Source organism: Malaclemys terrapin, chromosome 6, assembly GCF_027887155.1.
Source record: "Malaclemys terrapin pileata isolate rMalTer1 chromosome 6, rMalTer1.hap1, whole genome shotgun sequence".
Classification (NCBI taxonomy): Eukaryota; Metazoa; Chordata; order Testudines; family Emydidae; genus Malaclemys; species Malaclemys terrapin.
In genome coordinates this window covers 104756542-104780858 of record NC_071510.1, presented here as the reverse complement: position 1 = coordinate 104780858, position 24317 = coordinate 104756542, and the positions used below count along the sequence as shown (strand labels likewise).

The window sequence follows — 24317 nt, the reverse complement described above, 5'->3', positions numbered from 1 at the left end:
AATTGACTGAGATCTCCTGTGATTACAAACTGAAAAGGAGTTCAGAAATCTGTCATTGATCAAATTTTGGCTGAGTTTAAGGCCTGGTCCACACTAACCCCCCACTTCGAACTAAGATACGCAACTTCAGCTACGTGAATAACGTAGCTGAAGTCGAAGTACCTTAGTTCAAACTTACCGCGGGTCCAGACGCGGCTGGCAGACTTCCCCCATTGACTCCGCGTACTCCTCTCGTGGAGCAGGAGTACCGGCGTCGACGGCGAGCACTTCCGGGATCGATCCGGGATCGATTTATCGCGTCTAGACAAGACACGATAAATCAATCCCAGAAGATCGATTGCTTACCGCCGGACCCGGAGGTAAGTATAGACCTACCCTAAGAAACAAGTACCCTCTTCTGGCAGAAAAAGCTACTACAGTTTTGTTACCATTTTCAACAACATACTTACGCGAGAAAGCGTTTTCCTCGTATGCACATCTGAAAACCAAATACAGAAACAGACTTGATGCTGAACCAAACCTGAGACTTTATCTTTCTCCAGTGGTTCCGGACTTCCAAGAGCAAAGCAAGCATATCCATCACACTGAGAAAATTTAAAATTAAATCCCTGGAAATATTCATTTTTAGGAGGGGGTTCACGAGATTTCACAATTTAGTGAAAGGGGTTCATGGGTTGTTAAAGTTTGGGAACCACTGGGCTAGACAAATACATTTCAGGGATGGCACAGGTTTACTTGGCCCTCCCTCAGCACATGGGGCTGGGCTTTATAACTTCTTGAGGTCCTTTACAGCCCTCCATTTCTATGATTCTATACAGGTAGTTACTTATTAGGAAGAAAAGTTTATTCTGTAATGCTAACCTCATTTTGTACATATCTTCCTGAAAAATATTTTTAAAGTTAATTAGCTGTTTAAGTAATCTGGGAAAACAAAGAGTGAATACAAAAAAATATATGTACTTATCACAGACTGCTAATGTTTTTACATTATTGTTTTACTAATGAAGCTAAATATATATATACAGGCTTCTAACCATTACATTACCAAGAATATCTGCTGGCTTGATGACATAATTTTGTCTGCTAATCAGAACTGGTCACTGTGTAATTTTCTCTTAAATTAGGAAATGATTTTATCTAGAAATCCATTCAATTTTTTTATACTGCACATTCCAACCTCTGATCTTTTTCTATCATGTTGCCACTTCCTGTTTGTAAAAATTTAAAATGAAAGATTGTTATACAAACCATCATGAATTAAAAGTTGAACTTAAAGCTGTGTCCTAATTCATAATTTGTTCTGGTCTTTCGGTTGATTCCTAATAGAGTCTTCAGGTTAATGCATATAGACTGTCTTTATAAATATGTATTACAAGTGAGACTTTCTTGTAAATTTAAGTTTAAGGTTCTTAGAGTGAAATTTCAAAAGTGTTCAGCATTGACCTTTGTTTCCACTAAAGTCAATTGAACTTTTACTGTTCACTTCAGTGGGAAAAGAGTTAGTCCAGCACAGAGTGCTTTTGAAAATTGCACCTCACTGTGAGACATAAAACTGTTAATATGTGCTATAATACAAGGCTCACTGGGCCTGCACTCAAATCATGGTTTAAAAGAACACACAAAAGTGAATTTATGCAGGATTGTAAACCTGAGTAGTTAAGTCTGGCAGCATGTATGTTATAAACATAAAATAAGTGGGCCAAATACTATATTAATTTACACTCTGTAAAATCCCACTGATATCAGTAGCATTGTATAGGTTATAAAGCGGCACAACATTTGATCCACTGGTTCTGGTATCGGTGCAGCATGGTTTAAAGGAGTAGCACATAGCTGTCTTAACCATTAGTGTACTGTGTAGTTTGGGTAAATCACTTAGCCTTTCTGATTCAATTTCCCTAGCTATAAAATGAGGACAATCTGTTTCACAGGGTACTGTGGATTAATTGTCTTTTAATGTTTGTAAAGTTCTTTGTACATGTAAAGCACTAATATTTATTTGGCATGGTATGTAGACAATATGGTTGCAGCTTTAGTTTTGAACTTCAGCAGAAAATTCAAATTCTTATGAGATTGCCCGCCATTCTATTTGATAACATTACCTCTGCTTTCTGACATCTAAACATCATTCCTAGAAATGTCACTAAAGGTACTAGAGCGACAAGGTGGGTGAGTTAATATCTTTTATTGGACTAACTTCTGTTGATGAGAGAGTCAAGTTTTTGAGCTTACACAGAGCTCTTCTTCGGATACTAGTGAGAATGATTTTTAAAAATGGTTCTCATAGTTGCATAGGAAATAGCACATCTAGAAAAATGTCTGCAACACTTCCTGGCTTATTAATAAAGATAGCTGATTTTACATATAATATTTCACCTATTTCTATGTTGGATAGAAATTCATTTTAATTTGCAAGACTAATTTGATTTGAAGATAAGATATTTTGCTCAAATTCACACCCCTGCAATCCCTTTGACACATGAAATGAATGAGGGCATAGGTACTGGAACTCAGGGTGTCGGGGGTGCTGCAACACCCCATGGCTTGAAGGGGTTTCCATCATATACAGGGTTTACAGTTTGGTTCAACGGTTCTCAGCACCCCCACTATAAAAATTGTTCCAGCACCCCTGAATGAAGGAAGAATTTGTCTCAAGTAGTATAAATTCTTAAATCAATGTTAATTTTATATACAATAAATACTGGGTGATATTTTCTAGAAACAAATGAATCACACCAGTGAAGCAAATATGAAGAAAATCAGTGTGGCAAATCTTGATAAACTTTTAGATGACTTCTCACAGATAGAAAAGGTAGGTAACAAATTAAGCTGAAATGGCTTTTTGTTAACACTTTGTGACATCTTTTTAAACACTTTTTAGTGAAATTTTCTTCTATGTGGCATCTGCAGTTTTCATACTTGTGGAATGCGCCCCCTAGTGCCACTTCAAAATCTGCCTATTTGTGCCACACAATATACTCTTCCATCACTGAATGTTTGGAGCCAACGCTGTAAAAAGGCTGTCCTACCCCAGTTACCTTAGTTGGCAGCATTCCTGGGCAAAACACCTTCTTGGTACTCTCAGCAATTTTTTGGGGGGGGAGGAGTGCTTATCAAAAACTCCTCTAATTTTTATTGTTAATTTCTGTTGTAGTTAGCAGGCAAATATTAGTTTTTTTGTGCCATCGTGCACTTAATTTTTGTCTAGGCCAGGATAATTGGCTCTTTTTGTCATGGATTATGAGGCTTCCAAAGATTCAGATAAAGATCAATTTAAGCACTGTACAGTAAGCTCTTCTGTGTTTCAGGAAGCAAATATTTTTGTAATTTGTTCTGTCGGGTGAATCCTCATTCTGCAGATTCCAACACAGTGTGTTGTGCCTTCAGACCTCCAGCCCACACAGGCAGGAAGTAGAGGCTTTTGGCCCAGATCCATGAGGGAATTTAGGCAGGCTGCCTTTGGTGGCTTGCCTGTGGGAGGTCCGCCGGTGCCGCGGATTCGGCGGCAATTCGGTGGCGGGTACGCCAAAGCTGTGGGACTGGTGGACCTCCCGCAGGCATGCCGCCGAATACGCAGAACCGGGGACCTCCCGCAGGCATGCCACCGAAGGCAGCCTGCCTGCCGTGCTCTCTGTATGTGTGTATATATATCTCCTCAATATATGTTTCACTCTATATGCATCTGAAGAAGTGGGTTGTAGCCCACGAAAGCTTATGCTCTAATAAATTTGTTAGTCTCTAAGGTGCCACAAGTACTCCTGTTCTTTTTGATGATATTAAGTAAGCAGTTACTGGTGTGTTGGTGCTAGACTCCTTCAGTACCAAAGAGCTTTTTCCATTGGAACAAGTCATGCAGATACTTCTTCCATGCAGGAATTGTTCAAGGAAATTGCTACAACAGGGAGGACCTCTCTTAAGTATGATCTCCTAAGCATCAAGCAGTTCATTTTAAGGATGTATCACTTCCTCAAAGATTGCACACTTTCAGAGATATTACTGCAATTTTTATTTAATTAGAACTATTCAGCCCAAGTTCCTAAGGGATTGTACTGCTCACTAGATTCCCACAGTGGGAATATGCAGAGGCCACTTCAAGAGAAAATAATTATTTTCCATAAAAACTGTGGTTTTACAACAATGTTGTCTCTGCATAGTCACACTACCTGCCCATCTTCCCCCTTCCTCAGAATTCTATTCATACAGGGCCTTCATCAACTCCACTGAAATTAAGAGAGATTCCCATTGAGTTCAATGGGAGTCTGACCCATAACGTTTTGGAGTTTAGTGGAAGAAATTGAGGCAGTTGAGCTACAGAGCCCTTTTATAACAATAGTCATTATCATCACCTTCATCTCTTTTCCAACACCAGGGTTGCATAGGGCCAAGATTATGAGCAGATTCCATCCACATCAGTTTTGAGTTACTATTTTAGCCTATTGAGGGGGTTGCCTGGATGGTTTTATATATACCACTCTCTCCTGGGACATCCATGGCCTCTTTCACTATGCACTCTTCCATACAGAATAATTTTAGGGTGTCAGTATGAGGTTATTCTAGCATAATCTCCAACCATTGTAGTTGGCACCTTCTGATGATTGTAGTTAACTACTGCACTTTGAGTCTTCTACAGATGTCATCATTTAGGCATGACAAGGTTAAGTAGACAGGTATGGCACAGGTCCCTCATTTTAAATGTGTGCAGTTTTTACTCCAGACACTTCGTCTGTACCCAGGTTTCCTAATTGTAAAGTAATTTGGGCACAAAGGGTGTATATAATCTGGTTTTAGCTGTCATGGACACTGATTAAAGGTTCCAAATGTTTTTATTCAGGCACACAAAAATTCTGCTGGCACTAACTATCCGCTTGTTGATGTCATCATCATAATGGCTGTCATGTATTATGATGGAGCTCAAGTAGTGAAAGCTGTCCACTTGGTCGATATCTACACCGATCATGACTAGTTTAGCCTATTTCTTGATTTTTTGATGTTACCATTAGTTTGGTCTTTTGTCATTCTTTTTTAATCCCCGTTCTCTGGCTGCTTGTACAGGTTAATTGCAACTTTTTGGTTGTATTCCTCTAGAGGCATTATCACTACGATATCGCCTGGAAAGTCAAGGTGATTGATAATTTGCCCCATTATCATCCAACCTCCATCAGTACTACCAAGGGTGTTGGACAAGATGTTTTCTAAGTATAGAGCAAAAACCTTGGCTTAAATATTTAGTTCTGCAAGAAGGAGCTCAAGGAGCCCAAATGGGTCCTGCTTCCTAAAGATTCCCACAGCTCTGCAGCTTGGAAGGGGACCTCCCTAAGCTTGAATAGGGAGAAGCAACACTCTGAAAGGCCATCACTATAGTAACCATTATCAGAGTGGAGCCTAATTATCTACAATGCAAGCCTCTAACACCTAACTTCATTCATTTCTTTACAGCTAAATCATAATGTCAGTATAATAGACCTGGGAGGGAGGCACTGAACTATTCTGTAAACCTCAGCTCAATGTTGTGGATTTTTTGTTTGGTTTGATTTGGGGTTGTTTGGTTTTTTGTTTTTGTAACATTCACTTGAAAAACCTGGGATTTAGATAGAAATTTTAGAACAAAAGGATTTAATTTAGCATTAACCTACTGATATTTCAATATTTTTTAAAGAAAATATTAGAAATTAATGGAAAGAATAGCCTTCTGGATCTTCAGCTGGAAAAATGTAATAGGTTATTAACATTAAGCCAATCGAAGGAAGACTCAGTAAAAGAGGGTAAGTGTCATTTTAATGTTTAAAAAACAGTTGATTCCATTCTTGTATTTGACAATTCAAAAAATAATTCCACTAGCTTCCATCATAAAATGTAAAATAATAACTTAGTAAGGATCATAGGATATCCTATTAATAAAGCAATTTTCTATAAGACTTTGGAGCCAGTCCAGTCAGATGTCCTATTGAAATGTATGGTAGACAAGAATGTTGATTAACTCATAGCAGACTCAATGTGAAAGTAGAAGGCCAAGGGGAGACGATTACAGTAATCATGAGAAATAGCCAAGGCATGGACAAGAGTTTTAGCAGTACAGATAGTCAAGAAAGGTCAGAATTTGGTAATGTTAAAGAAGCGGTGACAGAATTTGGCAAAAGGGTGCATTAACGGAGGAAGAAGTAAAAAGAAGAGTTGAAGATTACTCCAAGCTTTCAAGCCTGGGAGACTGGAGGTGTGATGGTGTTGCCAATAGCAACAGAGAAAGAGGCAAAGGGGAAGGATCTGGAAGAAAGATAATTTCAGGTCCGGAAAAGTTTGAGAAGGTGGTGGGATGTTCAAGAGGAGATTTTTCAGAAACATTTGGTGATGTGAGAGTGGAGAAGGGGAAGATATCAGGTTATAGACAACCGATGTTAATTGCTCCCCTGACAACTAGTGAAGCAGCAAACACTGAGCACAGTCTTGCTTTTTTTATGTAGGCAAAACTCCCAGTGGGCCCACAGTTAATTGTCAAGTTTTTTTTTTTATCAATCACCCAGGTATAACCATATGGGAAATTTGTCAAGATATGTCTTACAGACATGGTGACATTAAGGCATAATTCTTGGGATTGGGGGTTCTTAATCACAAGTGGCTTACACTCAAATAGGGGTGGAGCAGCAAGCATTGATTCAATCTGCAGCTAGTTTCTCTCCCCCATCTTGCCTACTGGGTGTACTGACTGGGTAGCCTCATTTGTGAAAATCACCAGGGATTCAAAGTGAAAGGAAGACAAGAGCCATCCAGGGGTGTTGGAAAAATATTATTAAAATCTAATAAAAATTTCCGCAAGATGTATGCAGCAAAGGTTTCCAAATTGTGCTTGGACTAGAGCCCTGCATGGGACTTTTTAAAATCCTACTTCCACCCGCTCCTGCTATTATGGCAATGGGTCCTGCTGGACCCATGGGATCCCAGTCCCTCTGCAGGGCTCTACACTAGTCCTGTGTGGGGCTCTACCTTGAACCTACAGGATGGTATATGGGCAACAAGTTTCCATCATTCTGAGTGGAGAGTGAATGTATGGCAGAACCAGTCACTGAAAATGGAGGCAGGATTAAAGATGTGGATGCTCTCCCTCTATGGGTCATATTTGAAGAAAGTAGGTTTTCCTTGGATCCTAATCATAAAGCATTGAGATGCAGTATGTAATCTATTTTTTAGCATGAATAAACATTATTTCTGAAAATAAGTCTGTAGGACACCCAAATAAAACACAATTTAAGAGACTGGGATTGGAAGTAAGTGAAGAAGAATTACATGATTCCTGAATAAAGAAGGCAATTGTGTTATAGGTGGAGCTGAGAGCGCCATCTATTGGTAAGATCACCTGACACTAATTACACTGGTCTACAATTTTTGAGGAGAAGTCTGCTTCAGAGATAAAATGTGCTATTTATTATGTATTTTGATGTGCTGAATTCAAATATGACAATTAAAACAACTGATTGGCTACTGTTTCTAAGATATTTAAGTTTTTACATTTTATGTCTATGTATATTGTGTAGATAGTAGAGTTTTAATCATAAATTGTAAACCTAGATCTTTTCATGTGTTTATGGTTGCTTTACATGATAATATTTCACCTATCCTCTTTATGTAACACTTTAAAAATCAGCAAAGGGTTATATAAATAAAATTTATTATGAAACAAAAGGCAAAAAAACTATTATGTACATAGTTTAGACCTATTCAGTGTCTACTCGGCGCTTCTTGGCTTGATGTATAAGAGTGGTAACAAAATTTTCCTTGATTCAACAAGTGGTGGATGCTGAACACTTTTCCTCCCAGGCTCCAATGACTGTCAGAGTGGCCAATCTTTCTTGATGTAGTGGGAATCTCTTGCACGACTATCCCATTCGCAGAGAAAACAGCAGTACTTTGTGTATCCAGTCTGCAGACCAAGCAAGAGAGCAACAACCTTCAAATTGCCACAAAGCTGCCACTGATGTTGGTCATAGTTTATGCACCTCAAAAGTTGTTTCATGTTGTCATAGGTTTCCTTCATATGGACTGCATGACCAACCGGAATTGATGGCAAAACATTGCCATTATGCAGTAAAACAGCTTTAAGACTCGTCTTCGATGAATCAATGAACAGTCTCCACTCATCGGGATCGTGAAAGATGTTGAGGGCTGCCATCACACCATCGATGTTGTTGCAGACTACAAGATCACCTTCCATGAAGAAGAATGGGACAAGATCCTTTTGACGGTCACGGAACATGGAAACCTAACATCACCTGCCAGGAGATTCCACTGCTGTAGTCTGGAGCCCAACAGCTCTGCCTTACTCTTGGGTAGTTCCAAATCCCTGACAAGGTCATTCAGTTCACCTTGTGTTATGAAGTGTGGTTCAGAGGAGGAGGATGGGAGAAAATGTGGGTTCTGTGACATTGATGGTTCAGGACCAGAAGTTTCATCCTCTTCCTCTTCCTCTTCCTCGTCTGACTCAAGTGAGAATGATTCTGGTGCATCAGGAACTGGCAGTCCTTCTCCATGAGGTACTGGGCGTACAGCTGATGGAATGTTTGGATAATGCACAGTCTACTTTTTCTTCTTTGACATACCTTTCCCAACTGGAGGCACCATGCAGAAGTAACAATTGCTGGTATGATCTGTTGGCTCTCTCCAAATCATTGGCACTGCAAAAGGCATAGATTTCCTTTTCCTGTTCAACCACTGGCGAAGATTTGTTGCACAAGTGTTGCAGCATATGTGTGGGGCCCACCTCTTGTCCTGATCTCCAATTTTGCAGCCAAAATAAAGGTGATAAGCTTTCTTAACCATAGTGCGCTTTTGTAATGCAAAAGTCACTTCACCACAAACATAGCAGAAGTTATCTGCACTGTTCACACAAGTACGAGGCATCTCTGCTCACTTTGGCTAAACAGAAATGTGTCCCTTTGCAAAATCAAACACTGACAAATAAGAGAGCACGACACTGGATGATTTCTAGAGCTGATATAGGGCAATTTGTTCAGCAGAATGATGTAAGCGTCGTTATGATTGCATCATCCATGACTTCTAGGAATAACATGATGCAATTCATATCATGTATGACGCAATACCAGCTTCAGATTGCATCATTCATTGTTTTGCCTAAAAAGCAAGTACTGTCCAAACCCAGTCATAGATTTATTCATAGATCCAGTCAAAGATGTATTTTAGTCATTTCTGGTTTAAATTGAGATCCCTTCCTGTTATAACTCACTTATCCTCCGCCATTCCCAAGTCAAGGGTCGTATATACTGACCCAATAGCATATCTTGAAAACTAGAGCCAATCAACAATTTTAAGCATCATTTTCATTCCTAGTTACCCAGAATTAGTAAAGTTTGACCCTACATTTATTTCAGAAGCATTTTGGCTGTAGAGCAGTGTTATGAGACCCTGTTTTTAGTTGCTCTGCCAAACTAACTGTGTGTGTTGAAATTTTCCATGCAGTGTGTCTGCCTTGTGTTGAATTCCTTTAGAAATTTTCAACAAAAATGGTTGCGCTCCTTCTCAAAATAAGGTGAGGGGAAAACACATAATTTTAGACACATTAAAAAAAATCTTACAACCTTTTTTGGTGAGAGGCTTTGGAGCAGGCACTTCAAATTTGGTGGTGGGGGGGTTTGAGGGGGGTGGGAGGGTTGTCCTTTAGCATCAGAGATGTGCCTTTTGTTGTCTCTGAAAATTCTCCAAAATTTGGCCAAATTATGAGTCTCTGAAAATCTCAGTTCACAGTAGAAACAAATCTCAGTAGAGACTTTTGAGATTTGACAGGTAATTTTTCTGAAGAGTCCTTCTGTACAGAACATATTCCAGCCTGGTACTGTAGGTACTGAACAGGATTTTTTCCTGCAATTGCTGCTTCTGGCTTCTGAGGATGCTGTGGCAATGGGCACAAGAAATGAGAGCAAGAAGATTGGCTGTCTTTCCTGTGCTCTCTATGCTCCCCCTACTGGCAGCCAAGCAGTGTGAGGAGGAGGATGAAGTAGCCTACTGAAATGCAGGGGCTGGAAATGCAGAGGGGTAAAGGAGGGAATATATTGGGTGAAGGAGCCTAGGGGAAGACTGGGAGAGGAAGTGGGAGCTTAATCCAGCTCCTTGTGTACATGCATTATGTTACAGTCTTTGATTTCATGATCACATACTATTTGTTTCCACACGACCCCTACTTCATTCAGTGCAGAGGATGGACGATGCTATGGAGATGTATCAGGATTGTACTGTGAATGAGGCTTTGGTCTGTTGGACCGCTGCCTTATTTGTTGCAGATGTTGGAAGATATACTGTGAATGACAGAGGACTGCAGGAAAAGAAAGGATGGCTTCAGACACAGGCAACCTTTATTCTAGCATTTCCTGACTTCTGAGTGCTTGACTTTGCAACCTTAATATACTTTTAATGTAGTTTTCTGTGTGTAGTTTCTCAACAGTATGAGTTTTTAAAAAGAGGCATTCACATAATATCTAATGAGGATTTTAAATTTTAACATGTTACAGGAGAGCCATCTTGTGTTCACATGTTCATATTGCAAAAGTTTGAAAAAACAGAATAGTTTTTTCCTTATAAATAACTTCTAGTTTCTGAAATTATTTACCAATAAGAAATGGCCTGTTTCCCAAACAAATTCAAAATTGTATTTTCATAGTGGTTTTGTTTAAGATGCTGTGATGGGGTATATACATCCTGCACTAGCATGGAAGGGGATAAGGAGCTGCTTTGGGCTGGAGTGGCCCTGCCCTGTCACACCTGCAAATGGTGTGCAAAAGTAATTCTACTCAGATGGGGAACCCTGGGATGGGAACAGACTGTTGAGCTTTTCCAGTGCATGAGAGGAGACTGACAGCTCGCAGAGCCCCTGCCCTCAGAGAAGGAAGGTGCAAAAATCCTGAGTTGAAGGAGCAAAGAACTGGAGCCCAGTGAACTCTAAAGTGGACATTGATACTCCAAGGGCCCCTCTGAAGTAAGGGAGGTCCGTATGCTGGAGGGAGCTGCTTTACTTTTCTCTTGTTTAACTCCTTTTGCTGGCTATGGGCTGTTTGGTGGCATCACTCGGGACATAGAGAAGGGATGAGGCAGTCTCAAGGCCCCAGTCGGACTGTGAGTGCTGACCCACTAAAAAGATGCCCTGCAGCACCTGTTGGGGTGGGGATGAAGTAATTGACTCATGTGTGTGCACTCCCCATGTAGCCGAAAGGGGCTGCCCTCCACAGAAAGATTTGTGACAGATGGAAGACTGGAACAAAGTACAGAGCTGCATACTCTTTTAATTTCTCCAACTTTTGTCCGGATTATAAATCACATGATAATATCTGATATCCGAAAGGGGAAAAGAGAGATTGGACAATAAAAAAACAAAACAAAAAAAACCTATGTCTATTTAGGAGCTATATCTAAATCAATCCTCCTTCACCTTCTACTTAATCTCCAAATTTAAATTAAATTCATAAGAAGAAAAGCAAGAATATCAGAAACAATATCTCCATTTAAAATTTAGGTAAAATAAATTTGATGAAATTTGAAGATGCACTTAGCCTTCATCTATTGGTATTTCCAATAAAATGTGAGACTTAGAACACACAAAAACTATATAAATTATGAAGGTGCTGGTTCCTCTCGTCCTGTAATCTTCAGAATCAAGAATCCCACCACTGTCATTGTATATTGCATTAAAAAAAACTATATTAAATTAATGTTAAGGTTGCAAAGTCAAACACTCAAAAGTTAGGAAATGAAAGAATTAGAATAATAGCATCATAGACGTGTAGGACTGAAAGAGACCTCAATAGGTAATCTAGTCTAGTCCCCTGCACTCAAGGCAGGTCTAAATAATAACTAGACCATTCCTGACAGGTGTTTGTCTAACCTGCACTTAAAAATCTCCAGTGATGGAGATTCCCCAGCCTCCTTAGGCAATTTGTTCCAGTGCTTAACTACCCTGACAGTTAGGAAGTTTTTCCTAATGTCCAACCTAACCCTCTCTTGCTGCAATTTAAGCTCATTGTTTCTTGTCCTATACTCAGAGGTTAACAACAACAATTTTTCACCCTCCTCCTTGTAATACCTTTTATGTACTTGAAAACTGTTATGACATCTGTCCGTCCCATCCCCCAGCCAGTATTCTCTTCTCCAGACTAAACAAACTCAATTTTTCCATTCTTTCCTCATAGGTCATATTTTCTAGACCTTTAATCATTTTTGTTGCTCTTCTCTGGACTTTCTCCAATTTGTCCACATCTTTCCTGAAATGTGGTGCCCAGAACTGGACACAATATTCTAGTTGAGACATTAACAGCGCAGAGTAGAGTAGAACCAGTGCAACCTTAACTTGACTTCCTTGTGCATATGCATTATGATACAATCTTTAATTACATCTTCACATATTATTTCTTCCATAGGACCTCTGCCTCATTCAGTGGTCTGGAAATTAATCAAGGATGTGTAGTAAAGAAGTCTGTTGTCTGCCTTGTTTGCTGCAGAATTGGATGGTGTGTCGTGAATGAGGCTGGGGACTGCAGGAAGAGGAAGGATAATCTTGTTTACACAGTTGAATGCCATCCTGGAGAATTTGATTCTATCCCTGCCTCTGCCACAGAATTTATATGGCACTAAGAATGTCACTTAATACAAAGTTTTCACAGATGGCCACAACTGTTTCTCATTTTATGTGTGCCCAACGTGAGACACCTGGGGTCTGCTTTGCAGAATTGCCAAATGCTCACAACTACAAATGAAGTCTGTAAATTGAAGCCTACAATTGAACGATGCCCTAAACATATAAAGTGCTATAAAATATTCAGGTCTCTGAAAAATTAGGACAAAGATCTCAATAATTGGGCATCCAACATTTCTGGACACTTTTGACATTAATATCTTTGTGCCTCAGTTCCCCATCTGCAAAATGGGAATAATAACATCTTATCTCACAGGGGAATTGTGACTATAAATTAAGTAATGTTTGTGAAACACTCAAATGCTACAGTAATGAGTGCCATAGAACAGCCCCTGAAAAAGTTAATAATTCTATATTTATAACAAGGTTTGAATGATGTGCAATAATGCAGAAACTGAATGATGAGAAAATGAAATCTTGAATAGCTGTTCCTTCATTGAGCACCATCAATCCTGGGCACTGAATGAAGGGGCTGCTTTAAAAAAAATGTGAAAACGTAATTAAAGACTGTATCATAATGCATATGCACAAGGGAGCCAAATTAAGATTTTAAGGGCTACCTTAATTTTGTCATTGCCTTGCTGTTGGGTGCTTAACTTCACAGCCTTAACACTCTTTTAATGCAGTTTTTGTATGTAATTTCCTAGGTTTAAAAACCCCCCCCAAAAAAACAGAAATTCTATCATGTTAACATCATGTTTACACCCACTTGGTCCATCAGCAGGCTTGGAACCTTTAGATCTAAATAAATCTCTGCTGCTTCATCTAAAAGAGTAACTGGTAGAAGTAGTAGGTTGTCATAGTTTATATGGGCCAGGCGCTAGTTAGATGAGGCACATGTTTGCCAGTGGGTTTCACAGTTTTATTGACAGCAGAGGAATGCTGAGATTTAAGAATCCTTGTTTTGTTCCAGAGTTTGAGGGCAGTATACTTTAGGAGTTATAGGCTCTTCCCCCTTGGTCTTCCTTATGTTTTTGTCCCGGTCTTTGTCCTCCACCCCTACCCCACTTTGGCTTCTCATCTAAGTCTCATTCCACTCCCACCAGCCCCCTTGATTCTGTGTCCCATTCCCCTGGTTTAGGCTCCCATTCTTCTCCCAACTGCTGCCTCTTGGCTCGCAGTTTCAGTCCCTCCCTGGTTCCTCATCCCACTTCCCCCTCTAACTACCCCTGCCCGAGTCTCCACCATGGCACTTTTGCCCCAGTTTACCTCCTCCTCTGCATTCCAGTCCTCCTCCTCCTTTCTGCCTAGGCTCCAGCAGTGAGAACACGGGACAGAGAGCTTCCTGCTTTCAGGTCCTGTGTGCTTGATATATGTGCTTGGGGGGAGGGATAGCTCAGTGGTTTGAGCATTGGCCTGCTAAACCCAGGGTTGTGAGTTCAATCCTTGAGGGGGCCACTTAGGGATCTGGGGCAAAAATCAGTACTTGGTCCTGCTAGTGAAGGCAGGGGGCTGGGCTTGATGACCTTTCAAGGTCCCTTCCAGTTCTAGGAGATAGGATATCTCCATTAATTTAAAAAAAAAAAAAAAAGATATACTGGAATTGGTAAATGTACAGAAAAGGGCACAAAAATGATTAGGGGCATGGAATAGCTTTCGTATCAGGAGAGATTAATAAGACTGGGACTTTTCAGCTTGGAAAAGAGACAACTAAGGGGATATGATAGAGGTCTATAAAATTATGATTGGTGTGGAGACAGTAAATAAGGAAGTGTTATTTACTCTTTCTCATAACACAAGACCTAGGGATCACCAAATAAAATTAATAGACAGCAGGTTTAAAGCAAACAAAAGGACGTATTTCTTCACACAGCGCACAGTCAACCTGTGGAACTCTTTGTCAGAGGATGTTGTGAAGGCCAAGACTATAACAGGTTTAAAAAAAGAACTAGATAAATTCATGGAGGATAGGTCCCTCAATGGCTATTAGCCAGGATGGGCAGGGATGGTGTCCCTAGTCTCTGTTTGCCAGAAGCTGGGAATGGCTGACAGGGGATGGCTCACTTGATGAATACCTGTTCTATTCATTCCCTCTGAAACACCTCTCATTGGCCACTGTCAGAAGACAGGATACTGAGCTAGATGGACCATTGGTCTGACCCAGTATGACCGTTCTTATATTGCAAGGAAATTCCTGTTCATCCCTGTTTGGATTATGCCCCATGCAAACAGAATCTTCAGAGAATTTAGCTGCCAAACTCTAAAAGTCTCTACTGAACATGTGCAAATTAAGATTTTCAGAGGATCAAAACCTGGCCAAATTCAGGGAGATTTCACAGGAATGCCAAAAGGCACATCCCTGACATCAGCATAATCCCCACTCCCTGGCCAAATTACAAGTCTCTGTTCTGAAGTAGGGAGGTGCTAGAGCTTCTCAACAAAAGAGTTGTAAGAATTTTTTTAACATGGCAGAAAATAATGTATTATTCCCTAATTTTGTTCTAAGAAATGGCTGAACTATTTTTGCTGAAGGTTTCAATAAAAAAAAAAAATCACGGTGAGGCGAACACCTAGCTCTCTTCAAACACTTAACATTTGGCAAAGCTTTAAGTGACTGAAAACAGGTTTGTTCTTATAATGGACAGTGTCGGGAAACCTGAACTATAAATGTCATTGCCTGTATTACCTATAATAGGTATAACATGGATTTGTCCATCTGGAAAAGCCTATAACTGAACACTGAAATAGTTGTAAGATTGTTTTTCCTTGAAGTACCTGCTACCTGTTACAAAAGACCACTCATTGTTAAATAAGATATTTATGGTTGTTTTCAGTTTTTAGAGTGGAATTCTAAAATGAAAATAATGAAGAAATCACTGAACAATAATATATTTATATTTCTTTTTGTTTGTTTAGAATATGCCACTCTCCAGAATGTGATAAAGGGTCTAAGACAAACAATTGAAAATCAGTGTAACCTGAGAGGTAAAAAAACAAACAAACAAAATCCTGTAAAGTACATTGCATTATATTTTAGAACAAATATACATCTATTGCATATCAAGGAGATTCCTAATTCACATGTAATCCTTTTGTTAGACCAATCTCTAACTGCCAATCAGAAAACACAACAAAATTAAATTAGAAACAAACCTGATCTATCCTATCATTTCATATGTGCCTAAGCTTAAGTGTGTGATACACAATAAAGGACTTTTCCTGCAGTCCTACACGTACAAAAATGCTTTATCTTCAATGGGAGTTTTGCCTGAATGAGGATTTATATCCTGAATTTTTGGTTTGTTTTTTATTTCTTAGCAGCGCAAGAAATCTTGCAAGAAATCAAGGTAGTGTGAATCACCTTTTTAAAGTACTCTGCGATCCAGCAAAGCACTTAATCATATGCTTACACATGCATTAGTGCTTTACTGGGTCAAGGAAGCTTTAGGTCTTAGTTTGATAATGTTCTTAAAATGCAGCTACCATCCAGAAATACTTAATCTAGGTATCTGTTATTATTAGATATTATTTTGAAATAAAATGATAAATATTGTGACAGACCCAGACCAGTGGGGTACAGGAGTCTGGTAGAGGGCAAATATACTGGTCACTGGATGAGTAGTTTTCTGTTCCCTGAGTGACCAGAGCAGGGGCTGCACTAGATTAATCAGGAACCTGCTAGAACCAGTTAAGGCAGGCAGGCTAATTAGGACACCTGGAGCCAATTAAGAAGAAGCTGCTAGAATCAATTAAGGCAGGCTAATCAGGGCACCTGGGTTTTAAAAAGGAGCTCACTTCAACTTGTGGTGCTAGTGTGAGGAGCTGGGAGCAAGAGGTGCAAGGAGCTGAGGGTGTGCTGCTGGAGGACTGAGGAGCACAAGTGTTATCAGACACCAGGAGTGTAGCAGGGTGCTTACCCTGCTCCTACCTGAGGGGTTTAAAACAGCCCTGGCAGAGGGCTGGGGCAAAGGGAAAAGCTACTGGGGTGATTGGGGAAGTAGCCACAGCTGGGACACCCCAATCAGGCCATAGCTGGCCTGTATAAAAAGGCTGGGAGCCAGGCACCCAGAGTCTCTCTCTGAATGCAGAGAGAGAAGGGCCTGGCTGCAGGGAACTAGAGCAGAGTACCTAAGTGGAGCAGGGCTGGGGAAAGGCTGAGGAGCTAGGGAGCTCCAGCTTGGAAAGTCCCAGGCTGCGGCCTAGTGTTAGGCTAGGAGGTACTGGGGGTTGCAGAGGTGTAGTAGGTCCTAGCCGGGGCTCGACCCTTCCGGACAGGAGGGGAGCCACACCGACTCACTACTGTGGGAACAAGTAGTCAGTTAGTCCCGGAACTCCGGCTCTTTAGTGCAGAGTCGGAGCAACCACAGTTAAAGTTCAGGCCCTTTACTGCAGGGGCTGAGCGAGCAAATAGTTCAGAGCCCAGGCCCTGGATCAGGGCGGGGCAAACACAGTTAGGGGCAGCACCCAGAGCAAAGGGCACTGGGGTCCTGGGAGGGACACGGGAGCCGAGAAGGAGAGAACGAGTTGGATAACTGGCCTGCAGAGGGCGCTCCAGAGGCTGGTGAGCTAATTCCCTGGACAACCAGCAGGAGGTGCCGCAGGGGTGGGTCGGCTCCCCTTACAAGGAGGAAGGTCCTGTGGTGAGAATAAGGAAGGTGTTTGGAGGAGGCCATGGGGAAGTAGTCCAGGGAGTTGTAGCTGTCATGCAGCTGTTACAGGAGGCACTATAGACAGCTGCAGTCCAGAGGGCCCTGGGTTGGAACCCGGAGTAGAGGGTGGGCCCAGGTTCCCCCCAAACCTCCCAATTGACCTGGACTGTGGGTTCTCCCAGAGGGGAAGGTCTCTGGGCTGTTCCCCCAACCCACATGGTGAATCTCTGAGGCAAGAAAATCCGCCAATAAGTGCAGGACCCACCAAAATAGAGGAGGAACTTTGTCACAATATATTTGTAATGTTTAGTCTTTTTTTATACACCGCATAATTAGAAGCAGATTTTTATACTCCTAACGATGTTGATTTCTGTGAAATCTCCGTTTCTTCTAATTGTCACTTGTGAAATTCACCCTGTATGAAGGGCCAGCACAAACTCTGTGCTTGCTAAGTGCTCCTTGAGCCTATGGATTTAAGTGGTACTTAAGCCTTGTGCTGGGAGGTGAATTTTCCGTAGAATGAATGCCATCTCTCTCACACTTATTGGTTTCACATTAATAAAAGTATGATATCTAGTTCTAATCAGCTCAGCTTGTATTCTGTCAGTTTGCCCAATATTTTGCATTTATAGGTTTAAACTTGGCTTAGTTTATAAGCCAGTAGCAGATAATTAGAACTATCTATTCTATGTTAGCACATTTTAATTGTTCAATACAGTTTTTAATCTTTCAATCAAATTGACAGTCTTACAGACACTTCTTCCATGCTTTTTTCTCCTTTTGTCTACTTCACCCTCTCTCCCCATATTTACTCTACATCTCTAGAGTCTTGATATAATTTGCCATGCGCATTCCAAATACCCCTGCAGTTTCTCATAAGGGTGATAAAATATTATAGCCCTCAGGAAAATGCTGGTAGAATGTATATCATGTAAATAGACTCTCTGAGGGAGTACTTCTGCTGTTCCTTCAGAAATGTTGATTTTTCACCCATTTTAGAAATCCTCCTTTAGTCACTTTGACTAAGGCTAGGTCTACACTAGCCGCCTGAATCGGTGGGTAGAAATCAACCTCTCGGGGATCAATTTATCATGTCCCGTTGGGACGCGACAATCGATCCCCGAATCGACACTCTTACTCCACCAGCGGGGGTGGGAGTAAGCGCCATCGACGGGAAGCTGCAGAGGTCGATTTTGCCACTGTCCCTACAGCGGGGTAAGTCGGCTGCGATACGTCAAATTCAGCTACGCTATTTGCGTAGCTAAATTTGCGTATCTTAAATCGACACCCCCCCCCCCCCCCGTAGTGAAGACCTGCCCTAAGTCATCCTGCCTAATTCATTTATTGGACAGTGTCAATCTTGAAGAATAGAATGTAGTGAGAGAAAATTGTCCAAACTTGAATTTTTGCCATACAGTAATGTCACAAACTTTGCTACATGTGCATAGTCTTAAAAATGATTGTGTATGTATTGAATTTCTTAGTTTCTTTCTGTGTACTATTTGTATGTAAAGATTTCTTTTTTTAAAGACTCCACTGTTTTCAAATGACCTTGTAGTCTCAGTCTCTGGTCTCCGGTTTGATAACCTTGATTTGTTTCCACTATCAACTTTTAGCAACAAAAATTTCTACATGTATGAAACCAAAAGCTAGAGAAATGTATTAGTAGATGATTCAGATCTAACACCCCCTACCTTCTAAAAAAATCATGACAATCCAAATTAAACAAATTTGTGGATTTTTGAATACATAAACTCAATGCAGCTTTTCATGTTGATGAAATCTACGCAAAATAGATTAAAACACACAACAAGCTAAGCATCTGCTCAACGCACATCAACTAATAACAAAGGATCAAATCCTGCAAGACACTGCCCCATCTAACTTACATGGGAGTTAGACTTTAAATACCCTTGAGGATCTGGGCCTCTGAATGTCTCCTGTCAGGTACTGAGCAACCTCAACTCCCATTAGCCTCTATGGGAGCTATGAATATTCAGCATGTTGAAGGAGGTGCTCTGCAGCTCTCAGAATTGTGCCCTGTTCCTCCATAATTCCTATTGAAATCAATGGGAATTTTGTGTGGGGAACAGCTTTAGCAGGGGTGGCTTAAAGGGCTTTCATTACCCAACTGAAAGTGATTCAGCTCCTCTTATTGAGGGTTCACTGTCCCATTTACCATCTGTCTGGGAGGTAGGTTGGCTTTCTTTTCAACAAATGAGCCAGGACTCTAAAGGACTGATTCTCATTTATTCTAAAACCACTTTACACCACTCCAGCAGTGTAAAGGACCTTAAAGGGGTGTATATATAATTTACTCCCACTTTAAGGACCCTTAACACTGATGTAAAGTGACAATAGTATCTATGAAAATCAGCCTTAAATAAGAATCCGGTATCTTCTGTGATTCATTGACAATGCTATAATCTCAAGGCCTCGGTGGCTATCACTAAATTCTTTCTTAGAGACACTATCCTTAGCTAGGAGATTTACTGTCAAATTAAAGGCAGACTGAGGGCTAGTATCCTATTTTGTAAAATGTTCTCTAAGGCTCTAGGATCTGATTGCCCCAAGCAAAAGACATATTGATTAGCTATCAAACAGGTTTTTCTAATCTACTGTCATACAGTTCCCACTGTAACATTTTTATCCATAAAAGTAAGTGTTAACATCTATAGGCAATGAAACATCTTAGAAGGATATGACATTTTAATAAGGTTTGTTTTGCCAAATAAAGTTTAGAAGTCCTTCCAGCTTGGCAAGTGTTCACTAATTCCATCCAAAGGGATTAATTCAACAAGATTTATTCAATACTGCTGAAATAAATAAGGCTTAATAACATAATGAACTATTAAATCCAGCGGGGATATCAATTATAAGGCTTGAACTCTAAAGTGGACCTAGAAGATCACTGAATTGATTAATAGGTGATTATAGGGTCTAGAATTTCTAGGAAAATAACAAGCATCATCTGTATGAAGAGTCAGTTTGTTATTTGTCTTGCCTGTTGAAACTCCATGAAAATCCTCTGCTTGTATTAGGTTTTTAGTAATGGTTTGTTCATAAATCCATTGATACAGGGCATAGACAATCTGAGTTGTGATTTTCCCCAGCCTAAAAAATACAACTGAAAATACTGGGGGGAAAACGAGAAGGTTTGCTGAGGCGAAATATAAATCGCATACACTATATGGTTCACTTCAGAAGCAATCCCTCAGACACAAAAAGGCACACAAATTATTCAAAATGCAAGGATTGCATTTCTATAAGTAAAACACAAGTATACAATAATTGAGTCCCTAGCCAACTAAGTAGTTAGGCCAATCATTCTTTTATATCTGCCCTTAAATATTACTATACTTTTACCAAAATAATTTGCTCTTTCAGCACCTATGCTACTAAGTTTGGAACAAATTTGTTCCAAAGGAAAGGTACCATATACAAGTTCTCTGAATTTTTTTCTGTGGTTCCCGCTCTTTGTCGTTAATCAAATGAAGCCAGATTTCCACAGAGACTGTGATAGTAGTATCCTTAGCCCAGTGGTTCTCAAACTTTTGTACTGGTGACCCCTTTCACATAGCAAGCCTCTGAGTGCGACACCCCCCTTATAAATTAAAAACACTTTTTTATATATTTAACACTATTATAAATGTGGGAGGCAAAGCGGGATTTGGGGTGGAGGCTGACAGCTTGCAACCCCCCATGTAATAACCTCATGACCCCCTGAGAGGTCTCAACCCCCAGTTTGAGACCCCCTGCCTTAGCCTCTAATCTGTCAACTCTCTCCAAAATCTCCAATTGTTTTTGCAAATTTATTCCTTCTTTGTAGAATCCTTTGTTCTGCAGAATGTGTGCTGTATTTTGATCAAAAACCTCTTCTGTTTGATAAAATGTCAACAGACTTACAGTAGTTGGATGCAAGTATAGAGACACAATATTACTGAGAGTTCCACCAACAGTTATTTGGAAACTCAGTAGTAATCTTCTTTTTTCAACCAACCAACCAACCACCCACAAAGTTGATGATGGTTGCAGAATTTTTGAACTTACACAATGTGCTTTAGGATTGTGTTAGGTGTTACTTCTTTCTCAAGAAGGTTTAAATATTGTGCTGAACATTCATACCTCAGAAGTTTAGGACGATTGCATCCGATAGGTTCCTTCATTATTTTAATTTTATTTTTGTTGTCTGAGCAAATGGCAATGAACTTCATGTCATACTTTCGTTTGCATTCTTGGATGGCATCCTCTGCAATTTGGACAATGTTCTGCAGTTTTCATTTTATATGTAGTAGAAACAATAATGTTACATATGAATGCATTTTTCCCTTTATGGATGGTTGAAGCCATTGTTGGGTCATTTCCCATGTTTGACCAAACTTCCTGCATTAATGTCAATGTTGATTCTTTTAGTTTTCCATTTACTATTTCTTCTAGTTTTTCACTTCAGCATACAGCAGCAGACCTGTGAGATCATATCTGTCAGGAGGAATATATTCAGGGTGAAAAGCTTCAACCATTTCTTTATATTACTCATTTTGTGCTATGTCGAAAGCAATGTTGTCATAAAAGTGGGTTGCAACTTTCTTTTCTAGTTCAAGTCTTTTCCTTTCTGTTTCCACAGAAGTCCACTAATTGTGTGTTCCTCATTTATTGCATACCCAACCTGAGACATATATAGTCTGATTTTCAGAAATTCTAAGCACTCATGATTAAGGCTACAATTTTGTCATGGAAGTCGTGGAAATCATGGAATCTGTCACTTCCAGAGACCGCCGTGACTTCATTCCCACAGTGTCTGGGAGCTGCAGATTCCCCCTGCTGCCCACGGTGGCCGGGAGCTGTGGGGGCTCCCCAGAGCTCCTAGCCACCACATGTGGTAAGGATACCCTGCAGCCCTCGGCCACCACAGGCAGCGGGGGCCCCCCGCAAGGTCCAAGCCACCCCAGACACCAAGAGACCCCCTCAGATCCTGGCCTCCACAGGCAGCAGGGGGGACCCTGCAGTTCCCAGCTACTGCGGTCAGCAGGGGGGACCTAGGGAGCTCCAAGCTGTGGGCAGCGGGGCTCCTCAGGAGCTTAGGGCTGCTGGGGGCAGCGGGGCTTCTCAGGAGCTTAGGGCTGCTGGCAGCAGGGGGGCCCCAAGCCATTGGCGGGGGGACCCTCTAGCTCCGAGCCCCCATGGGTGGTGGGGAGCCCTAGAGCTCCCCAGCTGTCGCAGTGGGTATAGGGGCTCTGCTGCTCCCGATTTTCTCATGGATATTTTTAGTAAAAGTCACGGACAGGTCATGGGCTTCTGTGAATTTTTCTTTATTGCCTGTGACCTGTCCGTGACTTTTACTAAAAATATCTATGACAAAATCTTAGCCATACTCATGATTGCAACTGAACTCAAGGGAACTGCAGCACTTCTGAAAAATCAAGTCCTGGATGTCTCCAGGCACCCAAAGTTAGTGGGCGCACTCTCATCTGTAAAACTGGGATAATAATACTTTTCTACCTCACAGGGGTGTTGTGATGATAAATTCATTAATTTTTGTGAGGCTCTGAGATGGAAAACTGTGAGGAAGTTAATAATTCTGTATTCAGTGCAGGATTTGGATGGAGTTTAGTAAATAAAGCATGAGGCCACACATAGAATAATGAGGGTAAAAAGCAACATTGAGCAGTTGCTTCAGTTCACTTAGTGCAGTCCATTCTGTGCACTAAATGACACAAAAATAGTAGGAGATCATGGAATCAATGTTTGTAAATGAATATGTACAAGGGGGCAAAATTAAGGTTACATGGACAACCTTAATTCTGGCATTTCCTAAATGTTGAGTACTTAACTTTGCAACCTTAAAAGTGTTCTCTTAACAGTTAATTTTATATGATTTAATATATATTACAGCAGCACCCCATAGGCCACACTCAGTACTGGGGTCCCATTGTGTCAAGTGCTGTACAAACGTCTGCAAAGACTTGGTTCCTGAGACAAAGATTTTAGCATCTAAAATTCTGATCAACTAAATCAATTATTATAAGGCTAAAGTTCTTCCAAATTAATAAGACTGAGACAAATACTATAAATAAACAATAATTGTGCTTTTAAATTTTTTTTAAGTGGATTAGAAACCACAAAGATGTAATAAAAGGGTGTCGTAATGGAATCTACTTCTAAATAAGAAGTTTTATTTTAAGGTTCAGCTGGATAATAAAAATACATACAAAAGTATTTCCTTATTCTGACTGTTGGTATTGATGAGATTTCATTTTTTCTAACTGATACAATATTTTATTTATACAGATGAAAATGAAAGGCTGAAGAATAATACCCATCTCTTGGAAGAGAAATTAAAGGCTCATGAACAGGTGAGACATGACTGGGCATTCTGTATTCAAAGCAATAGGGCATATATCTAAATTTCCCTTGATTGGAGCATCTCAAGCAATGGTTTACAGTTCGTCATGTACTGAGGGACATGGTATTAAACTTTGGGGAAATTCTATGGCCTCTGTTATACAGCAGGTCAGACTAGGTGATCACAATGGTCCCTTTTGGCTTTGGAATCTATGAATCATTCCTGAAAGAGCTGTGGCTGAACTGGATTATTCTTTTCATTTATCTTATCGTTGCTCTTCTTCTGAAGCTGATCTTGCACATAAAAACAGATGACCAGCTATTTAAAGATCAGAGCAGTACCGATAAGAGATGATGTTTTGGAGACCCAGGGGTAGGTCTTGTTAAAGGCACTTAACTTTAAATTCAAATACTCACATGTTTAAATTCACAGGAATATAAGAATCAAATCGACAAACTTGTGACAGAAATTAAAAATAAAGAAGAAGAATACAAGCTGGAATTAACAAAGGTTCATTGTGACATGAGCAGAAAATGTAAGTTTTCTGAATGCTGCACTAAGTTTTAATGATCCTGAGATATGACATATCCAAATCAAAATTACCAGCTGGTTATATATGTTCTGTGTCTCTTTTTCACTTTCATATTGTTCAGGAAACTTATAGGTAGCACATTTTATACCTATTTGAGACCTTTTTGTA

The 24317-nt window shown here is 40.3% G+C and overlaps 1 protein-coding gene across 1 annotated transcript in view; it reads left to right on the top strand.

Moving 5' to 3' along the window:
* Positions 1–2725: 2725 nt before the first annotated feature.
* The window catches only part of CCDC152 (coiled-coil domain containing 152), a 28555-nt gene continuing 6963 nt past the window's right edge, over positions 2726–24317 (top strand). The window contains exons 1-5 of the mRNA XM_054031471.1: positions 2726–2812; positions 5657–5762; positions 15542–15610; positions 23563–23627; positions 24050–24152. Of these exons, the coding sequence (XP_053887446.1) occupies positions 2726–2812; positions 5657–5762; positions 15542–15610; positions 23563–23627; positions 24050–24152 (430 nt within the window). The remainder of the gene's footprint in view (positions 2813–5656; positions 5763–15541; positions 15611–23562; positions 23628–24049; positions 24153–24317) is intronic.